Source organism: Littorina saxatilis, unplaced genomic scaffold (genome assembly GCF_037325665.1).
Source record: "Littorina saxatilis isolate snail1 unplaced genomic scaffold, US_GU_Lsax_2.0 scaffold_319, whole genome shotgun sequence".
NCBI classification, from domain to species: Eukaryota; Metazoa; Mollusca; class Gastropoda; order Littorinimorpha; family Littorinidae; genus Littorina; species Littorina saxatilis.
The window spans coordinates 130,001-141,157 of NW_027127777.1; the positions used below are offsets into that span (position 1 = coordinate 130,001).

At 40.9% G+C, this 11,157-nt stretch overlaps 1 protein-coding gene across 1 annotated transcript in view; it reads left to right on the forward strand.

Moving 5' to 3' along the window:
- Window positions 1-5,282, forward strand: part of LOC138956152 (uncharacterized) — a 9,649-nt gene extending 4,367 nt beyond the window's left edge. The window contains exons 4-5 of the mRNA XM_070327595.1: window positions 1,720-1,960; window positions 4,732-5,282. Of these exons, the coding sequence (XP_070183696.1) occupies window positions 1,720-1,960; window positions 4,732-4,860 (370 nt within the window). The 3' untranslated portion in view covers window positions 4,861-5,282. The remainder of the gene's footprint in view (window positions 1-1,719; window positions 1,961-4,731) is intronic.
- Window positions 5,283-11,157: the final 5,875 nt, after the last annotated feature.

An 11,157-nucleotide genomic window follows, 5' to 3' on the forward strand; every position in this document is an offset into this window, starting at 1 on the left:
CTGCCTTTTGCACTAGCGGCGGGCTACGGTCATTGTGAAAAAATGCAGTGCATTCAGTTTAATTCTGTGAGTTCCACAGCTTGACTAAATGTAAGTTCGCCTTACGCGACTTGTTGTTACCTCCCTTTGACATTATAATTATGTGTCAATTACTCTATCAGAGATAGCATTGGAGCTAACCCGGTTTCAGTATTGTTTCACGATAGACGTTGAGCTGAATACCAACACTCAAATCTGTTTTTGACAAACACCACACGTACATCACTTTCTTTCCCAAGAGATGGTACTCATGACGTGACTTTGTCGTTTTCTGGAAGGCAGTTTTTACTTCTTCGATTGTTCTGAAGTACACTCGGGAGCAACTTTCTGCCGTCCTTTTCATAATGTTCAAACAAACGTCGAGTAAACAATTGTTCTTTTTCATTATCCTCCATGGTGACGAATAAGCTACTGGTGAAAACTCGACTCGAAATATTGGACCTCGGCTTTCCATTGTGGCATGCACTCATTCTTACGTGAAATTCAAACTGTGGTGAACACTATGTCAGAAATACATTATTTTTCATTACGAACCATCACTCATAATCGCACAATAAAATGTGCATTCATTTCAAAGCTCACTTGATTGAATGTCAGTTACTATATTCACACCATGACATTTTGTCAACACTTTGTCATAAAAAAAATGTTCTCACTGTCATCAAAGAGGTAATGTGTATTGCCTGAATTGCTTCAGGCAATAAGCGTAATTTTGAGAGTCAAATTTCAGGCATTACGTGTAATGCCTGGTATTTTTAGGCATTACGTGTAATGCCTAGTGGTCTCAGGCATTACACGTAATGCCTGAACATTTCAGGCATTACGCGTAATGCCTGGTTTCACTTAATGCCTGTAACATATAGACGACGACGCACGGTTTGTCCTCGTTCATTAAAGTTCTTATAAGCCAAAAATAGTCGTGTTGTTTGCCAACCTGTACCTTCATCCTGGCCTATATAGATCTGCATGTCTAGCTATTTACTTACAGTTACGTTGTTCATTTGATTTCTTTGGTTTGCTTGTTGTTTTTGTCCTAACTTGCCCGACAATCCCTGGGGGGTTTTCCTTCAAGTTTCTCGTCCTGTCTGTCCATCTAACTTGCCCGACAATCCCTGGGGGGTTTTCCTTCAAGTTTCTCGTCCTGTCTGTCCATCTAACTTGCCCGACAATCCCTGGGGGGTTTTCCTTCAAGTTTCTTGTCCTGTCTGTCCATCTAACTTGCCCGACAATCCCTGGGGGGTTTTTCTTCAAGTTTCTCGTCCTGTCTGTCCATCTAACTTGCCCGACAATCCCTGGGGGGTTTTCCTTCAAGTTTCTCGTCCTGTCTGTCCATCTAACTTGCCCGACAATCCCTGGGGGTTTTTCCTTCAAGTTTCTCGTCCTGTCTGTCCATCTAACTTGCCCGACAATCCCTGGGGGTTTTTCCTTCAAGTTTCTCGTCCTGTCTGTCCATCTAACTTGCCCGACAATCCCTGGGGGGGTTTTCCTTCAAGTTTCTCGTCCTGTCTGTCCATCTAACTTGCCCGACAATCCCTGGGGGGTTTTCCTTCAAGTTTCTTGTCCTGTCTGTCCATCTAACTTGCCCGACAATCCCTGGGGGGTTTTCCTTCAAGTTTCTCGTCCTGTCTGTCCATCTTTCTTGCATCCAAGTTCAGTACATGATGTTAACTTCTTCCATAGTTTTCGGATCTTCCTCGAAAAAGACGCACAGAACAGGGTGCTCCAAGTGGACACTAGACTTAACTTGACCATGAGTGGAGCAGGCTGGTCAGCAACCTACATCGACACCTTCACTCTGGCCTCGATGGTCAACTCAGGGTATTCAAAATTACTGGACTTTCTTGACGTCACACCTTTCACGATCAGACTCGGCCAACCCTTTCTGATGAAGATCAAAGCTGCCACTCTAAGTGACCTTGAGGTGAGCTTGATATGTTGAAAACAATACATGTACAATAAATGGTATCATCTTACTAAGTTATAGTGATCTTTTATCTCATTGTGAGCTAGGAGGAAAATGAATACAAAAACATTCATATCGGTGTCATTTTATTCAAAGGTTCTATTTTCTGAAACCACCTGGTTGGTTATAGATTTAGATACCTTTAGATTGAAGTTTTTTATTCGGTTTTTGTTTTTGATTTTTTTGCACGGGTTATGTGATAGCTGCTTAAATGACAACACCGTACGGCTCTACTAAAATATCGACAAAGATCATTGCAAGCAAAAGTAGGTAACTTTTGCATAATGAGAAGAAAATCTATCATTTATCCATCCACAGCAGGCAGTTTGTGTGGTGATCTTGTGTACTTGTGTCGCGTAATTTGTGACTGAGGCGGGTGTTAGTTATCTTCTTCTTCTTCTTCTGCGTTCGTGGGCTGAAACTCCCACGTACACTCGTGTTTTTTGCACGAGTGGAATTGTACGTGTATGACCGTTTTTTTACCCTGCCATTTAGGCAGCCATACGCCGTTTTCGGAGGAAGCATGCTGGGTATTTTCCTGTTACTATAACCCACCGAACTCTGACATGGATTACAGGATCTTTTCCGTGCGCACTTGGTCTTGTGCTTGCGTGTACACACGGGGGTGTTCGGACACCGAGGAGAGTCTGCACACAAAGTTGACTCTGAGAAATAAATCTCTCGTCGAACGTGGGGACGAACTCACGCTGACAGCGGCCAACTGGATACAAATCCAGCGCGCTACCGACTGCGCTACATCCCCGCCCCGTGTTAGTTATCAACAAGTCGCGTAAGGCGAAATTACTACATTTAGTCAAGCTGTGAAACTCACAGAATGAAACTGAACGCACTGCATTTTTTCACAATGACCGTCGTCCGCCGCTTGTGCACAACGGAGTGAAACTGACGAGCCTGTTGAGCGCGGTAGTGATTTCGCTGTGCTGCATAACACGCTTTTCTGTACCTCTCTTCGTTTTAACTTTCTGAGCGTGTTTTTAATCCAAACATATCATATCTATATGTTTTTGGAATCAGGAACCGACAAGAAATAAAATGAAATTGTTTTTAAATCGATTTCCGAAATCTAATTTTGATCATAACGCACAGACACATACACACACACACACACACACACACACACACACACACACACACACACACACACACACACACACACACACAAAAACACACACACACACACACACACACACACACACATACACCACGACCCTCGTCTCGATTCCCCCTCTATGTTCAAACATTTAGTCAAAACTTGACTAAATGTAAAATCTTGACTAAATGTAAAAACGAAAGGCTTCCATGTCAGTTCTTCTAAATAATTGCTTTTTAAAGAAAATTCAAAAATCTTTTGAGCATGTCTTTCTTTCCTAATTCGTTCTTTTTACATTTAGTCAAGTTTTGACTAAATGTTTTAGCATAGAGGGGAATCGAGACGAGGGTCGTGGTGTATGTGTGTGTGTGTGTGTGTGTGTGTGTGTGTCTGTCTGTGCGTGTGTGTGTGTGTAGAGCGATTCAGACCAAACTACTGGACCGATCTTTATGAAATTTTACATGAGAGTTCCTGGGAATGATATTCCCGGATATGTGTTTCTTTTTTTCGATAAATACCTTTGATGACGTTATATCCGGCTTTTTGTAAAAGTTGAGACGGCACTGTCACACCCTCATTTTTCAATCAAATTGATTGTAATTTTGGCCAAGCAATGTTCGACGAAGGCCGGACTTCGGTATTGCATTTCAGCTTGGTGGCTTAAAAATCAGTTAATGACTTTGGTCATTAAAAATCTGAAAATTGTAAAAAAAAAATAATTTTATAAAACGATCCAAATTTACGTTCATCTTATTCTTCATCGTTTTCTGATTCCAAAAATATATAAATATGTTATATTTGGATTAAAAACAAGCTCTGAAAATTAAATAAATTAAAAGTTATGATCAAAATTAAATTTTCGAAATCAATTTAAAAACATTTTCATCTTATTCCTTGTCGGTTCCTGATTCTAAAAACATATAGATATGATATGTTTGGATTATAAACACGCTCAGAAAGTTAAAACGAAGAGAGGTACAGTAAAGCGTGCTATGAAGCACAGCGCAATCGCTACCGCGCCAAACAGGCTCGTCACTTTCACTGCCTTTTGCACTAGCGGTGGACTACGTTCAATTTCATTCTGTGAGTTCCACAGCTTGACTAAATGTAGTAATTTCGCCTTTCGCGACTTGTTTGTTTTTGTGAGCGCTTAAAGCCATATGTACTCGATGACTATACACGCTAATTGCTTTACCAACAGCTGGAGACATGCTAAATTAAGTTCCCTGCAAAATATTGTGGTCTAGGACCCCTTCAATGTTGAGATATGTTAATTTTCATTTTGATCTGGATCGTCCTATTTATAGATTTGCCAACAGAGGTAGCGTTGACGCAAGGGAAATAACTCCGCGTCTTTGTTTACATCCAAAGTTTTTGAGACTCTAAAACAAGCTGTAATGCATGTATATGGTCCGCGCATGGCGACATATCGTCATTACATGGTCGTATGGTGCGTTTGACATCGATTATGGGCAAACTACACTTTGTAAACACGGGAGCGCGTACATATGCCTTTAAGTAAGATAACATACCAACTGTTACGTAGTTGTCGCTACAGATTTTTTTTCCGAATTTAATTTACTTCGTCTAAACTGTGCCATTTTCTTCTATCCCGTAGTTCTACGTGGACGGCAACTTGATTACCAACTTCACAGTTCCATCACCACTAAGTGTAGACTCCGTCAGCAGTCTCTACTTTCTGGGAGACGTAGACATACAACTCATGGACCTCTGGTGTCAAGATTAAAGTCACGCTCCTGCCCATGAAAACAGTGGTACTCGTCTTGCACATGCTTTTGGGCTACATGGGATCAGGCCTTTCCTCCCTTTGGACACGTACACTCAAAACTAGAAATGTTGCCATGTGAACACACTTTTTGTTACCCCTTATGAACACCGTGTGACATACTATATATTTCTACTTGCGAAAGTAGCACATTTCGGAAACGAACTCTACTTATGCCGATGCACTCGTAGATTACAACTTCGGCCTTACACTTATGGTTATTTCATAAGCAAGCTAACACTACCGGCGTGCTTCTTTCTATAGCAAAGTTGTGGGGTGTGTGTGTTTTTCTTTTTTCTTTTTTTATTTGTTTTACATTCAGTCAACACTTGACTGAACGATTCAACGAGGGCAGAGAGGAATTTTGCCTGCCTAGAAGTGTGTGAGGGGGGCGTGTTTAGGTGTGTGGGGGGGGGAGGGGGGGTGTGGGTGGGTGGGTGGGTGGGTGGGTGAGTGGGTGGAAAGTTTATCTGCAAAACTACTTAAAGGATGTCCTTGAAGATCGACAGATACATATTGACTTGTTTTGTCTTTTAAATTACACTCTGTTTTCACCTTCATCTTATTTAAGAAATTAAATTTGAACAAATGACTTGTATTCAGTTAACACCCGGGCGAAGCCAGATCCTGACTGCTAGTTAAACACAAAACAACAACAAAACACAAAACAACAACAAAACACAAAACAACAACAAAACACAATAATCTAAACAGCACCTTCTTTATCGCTTAATAAAGCTGATACTTCAGTTTCGTCGTTTTCTTCCAATGATAATCTCCCCTCGAGTGGCATCAGGGGGCGAGACAAGGAATTTGTCAAAGTCGGTCAGACCGAAGGAATTAGTTCCCTGCGCCTTGAATATGTGCGCGATATAAATTGCATAAAATAAAAATAAAAAAATAAAAAAAATATATCCCTGCGCTTAGAACTGTACCCACGGAATACGCGCGATATAAGCCTCATATTGATTGATTGATTGAGTTCCGAAGCCGACGAAACCATTGCTCACAATGCAATCGCTGGCGCTGTCACGTTGAAAACAGGTTTTCCGTTCACGATTCCTTTTACTTGCGTACCCTGATGAATAAAATGAAGAAATCAGAAATATTTCAGACAAACAACAAAAAAGGATGTCACAAAATGTGTGTTGAATGTGTAAACACGTGGTGGTTTTTTTTTCAAGTAACGTGTTGGCCGGTGATACTCTTTTGTTTGTATATTATAATTCTCATTGTTTCAGTGTACAATGACATTAAATTCAATAGTGTCTGGCACAATTGTTTTTTTATGAAAAGACGAATTTCATAGGATTTAACCAACTGTTCTTCTTTGTCCGCTTTAATCATATATTTTGGAATAAAATGTTGCCAGGCAGTGTGTGTGTTTGTGTGTGTGAGGGGGTTGGATGTGTGTGTGTGTGTGTGTGTGTGTGTGTGTGTGTGTGTGTGTGTGTGTGTGTGTGTGTGTGTGTGTGTGTGTGTGCGTGTGCTTGTGTGGGTGTGTTACGTAAGGGATGTGGTGGTGATTGAGTAACAGGAGAATTCGGGGGGGGGGGGGGTGTCATGGGCCAGGGTGGCGGAGAGCAAGAGGGGTGGTTGTGGTGACAAGGGAATTTATATTGAGTCACCAAAACTCTCTCTCTCTCTCTCTCTCTCACACACACACACACACACACACACACACACACACACATACACACACATACACACATCCACACAAACACACACACACACACATACACACACACAGAGACTCATAAACACAAACACACACATTAGAGAGCAATCAAACCATACAAGTAAAAACAAAAGCATCACAGAAAACACAAACTTACCGTTTCCAACAGTAATAATAATAATAAAACATTCTTTTATACCGCTGTTCACCGCCAAATGGCAGTCTCATGGCGCTTTACATTAGACATAACATTCAACATTTTACATATAAAGAGTTTGAGAGTGACAGAGAATTCCAATCGTTCGGCAGTCTGCAAATTAGCCGGCCTTGTCTGATCAGCTTTTTCGTTGCTGAAAAAAATCACACGATGAATACATTTAAGGAGTAAGAGATCAACAATTGATGGAAGACAAAAAAAGAGGAAGGGTGAAAGATAAACTGCCAAAGCTCATAGAAGACAGCATAGGATTCTTTTTGATGGTCGACAACAAAAGAGAGGAAGGGTGGAAGAAAAACTCACCAAGGTCATAGGACTCTTTTTGATGGTCGTCAAGAAAAAGAGAGGAAGGGCGAAAGAAAAACTGACCAAGGTCATAGTACACAGCATAGGACTGCGTGTGAGGGTAGACAAAGAAGAAGACTCCCTCAGCCTGAGATGTTTGGCATCCACCGTGTTGGATCATCGCTGCCACAAACACTCCGTCCCGGTCACCTTGCCCATGGAAAAGTGCACCTCTGTCATCACATCTTTCCTGAAGACATTGACCACATAAACTAACTAATCTTCTCTGTTCTGAGAAACAAAGGGAATTAAGAGCTCTGAGTGCATTAGGCATGTGAATTAGAGTAAGTGAGAGCTATGCGGAACCGATCTCCTGGTACAGGCTGACCCAAAATAAATGCAACCCATAAAAATGATAATTACTTCTGCATCTGTTCAACGAACTACTTCATATTTGGTGTTCATTAACTTCAGCTTATGCATGATCATATCACATTTGTTTCCAATTTATAGGTTAAGTGGTCTGATTTGTGTGCTCTTTCGAAATAAATATCCAAATTCAGGAATCGGGTGAAAATTAGGAGAAGCAGAAGTAATTATCACTTTTATGGGTTGCATCTTTTTTGGGTCACCCAGCACCTGAGAGAATAACAAGCATGGAAAGGAACAAGTGACTTTCATCGCACTTTATCCATTGCACATGTATGCATTTAGAAAGCGCTCTGCCTCACTTGTTTTAAAATAAAATTACTTGTGTTTCGATTTTTACGTACAACGGATAATATGGAATGCGGAATGTGAATGGGTTTCGGCTCGATCGGGCGAAAACAGTAATACAAATAGGTGCCAGTTCGTGTCCACACTTTTGGACAACATCACATGTATAATTATATTTACCAGTCTGCTTCCCCAATCAAGGTAATAGTCTTCGCGACGGTGTCCACCCCACAGTTTGACACAGGCTGTCCCAGTGCCACCTGTCTGACAACCTTGTTGCGGTCAGGCTGGTCAGAGGTGACCACTTCGAACGCTCCTGCCTGGGTCAAGAATCTGGGGGCTGCTGACCAATGGTCGCGTCTGGAACATCATGCAAGGGTCAGTTGACAGCAAAGTTGGATATTGCAATAGAAAATTAGGTAATTCTGTACTGTTCGAGTTTAAGTTCTAGAAAATGAGACAAAATCGTTCCTAGTATTGTTAATCGTATGTTTGTCGGAAATGACCAGACAAAGGTGGGGGTTGTGTTGGGGGGGGGGGAGGGGGAAGCTCCGCAGCTTGTCTCTCTTTCAAGGTTTCTTTCCCCAACCTAATTCTTTCTTTATTTCTTTCTCACACCCTCAGTCAAAATAAATATTGTTTGGAAATAATCCCATTTATCCCAGGACTATCTTTTGCAGATATAATCTGTTCACTGGGGTGACACCTTCTGTCGTTCATTGTCTCCCTAAGAATCCTAGCCACACGGTTGCCACGGACTTCCTGTTGAACGGCCAATATCACGCCCCCTCTCGAGAGATGGGTGGAAAAAGTAATTGCTCCTTTTACGCTGGTTAGTGTAGCGACTGTTGTCATTGATGATATTGCGTTAATGGATGGTGCGATGAGGAAGGAATGCACATTTGCATATAAAATGCGGACTACTGTACTTGCTTTCAAAGTCGTCCGTGTATACATCCGGGAAAGACTGGGATGGCGGGGGAGGCGGATACTGCCCTTTCAGCCCTCTGTCCAGCGTGGTGATCGTATAGATTTCGTCCATCCATAAGGTCAAGTAGGCCTGGCCATGCTGAACCTACATCGTAAGTTAGGTTACTTCCCTTTCCTTTTTATATTTAGTCAAGTTTTGACTAAATATTTTAACATCGAGGGGGAATCGAAACGAGGGTCGTGGTGTATGTGTGTCTGTCTGTGCGTGTGTGTGTGTGTGTGTGTGTGTGTGTGTAGAGCGATTCAGACTAAACTACTGGACCGATCTTTATGAAATTTGACATGAGAGTTCCTGGGTATGAAATCCCCGAACGTTTTTTTCATTTTTTTTGATAAATGTCTTTGATGACGTCATATCCGGCTTTTCGTGAAAGTTGAGGCGGCACTGTCACGCCCTCATTTTTCAACCAAATTGGTTGAAATTTTGGTCAAGTAATCTTCGACGAAGCCCGGACTTCGGTATTGCATTTCAGCTTGGTGGCTTAAAAATTAATTAATGACTTTGGTCATTAAAAATCTGAAAATTGTAAAAAAAAATAAAAATTTATAAAACGATCCAAATTTACGTTTATCTTATTCTCCATCATTTGCTGATTCCAAAAACATATAAATATGTTATATTCGGATTAAAAACAAGCTCTGAAAATTAAATATATAAAAATTATTATCAAAATTAAAGTGTCCAAATCAATTTAAAAACACTTTCATCTTATTCCTTGTCGGTTCCTGATTCCAAAAACATATAGATATGATATGTTTGGATTAAAAACACGCTCAGAAAGTTAAAACAAAGAGAGGTACAGAAAAGCGTGCTATCCTTCTTAGCGCAACTACTACCCCGCTCTTCTTGTCAATTTCACTGCCTATGCCGTGAGCGGTGGACTACGAGTATACGGTCTTGCTGCGTTGCATTGCGTTCAGTTTCATTCTGCGAGTTCGACAGCTACTTGACTAAATATTGTATTTTCGCCTTACGCGACTTGTTTTACATTTAGTCAAGTTTTGACTAAATGTTTTAAAATGGACGGTGAATCGAGACGAGGGTGCGGTGTATGTGTGTGTCTGTGTGTACATGTGTTGAGCGATTCAGAGAAAACTACACGAAACTTTGCATGAGAGTTCCTGAGAGTGATATCCCCAGACATTTGCTTTCATTTTCTTTTGATGAATGTCTTTGATGACGTCATATTCGGCTATTTTGTGCAAGTTGAGGCGGCACTGTCAAACCCTCATTTTTCGATCAAATTGATTGACATTTTAGACAAGCAATCTTCTACGAAGCCCGGACTTAAGCTTGGAAGCTTATCTAAAATGGTTAATAACTTATTTTATTGTCGGTCAAAAGTATGGACACCAAATAATCAAAAGTAGCATATGTGTGGCGCCGCTAATCAGACACTTTATTTTTATGTCAGCCTTACCGGAATCGGATCCTTTCTCTGGAACATGACGGACTTTTCCCAGTGGAAGTCCAGTTTGCTGTACCATACATTCATCTGCCACAGACTCATAATTTTTATATTTTGAATTTTCAGAGCTTGTTTTTAATCCTAACATAACATATTTATATGTTTTTGGAATCAGAAAATGATGAAGAATAAGATGAACGTAATTTTGGATCATTTTATAAAAAAATAATTTTAATTACATTTTTCAGATTTTTAATGACCAAAGTCATTAATTAATTTTTAAGCCTCCAAGCTGAAATGCAAAACCAAAGTCCGGCCTTTGTCGAAGATTGCTTGGCCAACATTTCAATCAATTTTATTGAAAAATGAGGGTGTGACAGTGCCGGCTCAACTTTTACAAAAAGCCGGATATGACGTCATCAAAGACATTTATCCCAAAAAAAGAAAAAAACGTCTGGGGATATCATACCCAGGAACTCTCATGTAAAATTCCATAAAGATCGGTCCAGTAGTTTACTCTGAATCGCTCTGCACACACACACACGCCCAGACAGACACACACACACACACACACACACACACACACACACACACACACACACATACACACACACACACACACACATACACCACGACCCTCGTCTCGATTCCCCCTCTATGTTAAAACATTTAGTCAAAACTTGACTAAATGTAAAAAGACAATAAGTCAGTCAACAGAGGAGACAACAAGTCGCGTAAGGCGAAAATACAACATTTAGTCAAGTAGCTGTCGAACTCACAGAATGAAACTGAACGCAATGCAACGCAGCAAGACCGTATACTCGTAGCATCGTCAGTCCACCGCTCACGGCAAAGGCAGTGAAATTGACAAGAAGAGCGGGGTAGTAGTTGCGCTGAGAAGGATAGCAAGCTTTTCTGTACCTCTCTTCGTTTTCTGAGCGTGTTTTTAATCCAAACATATC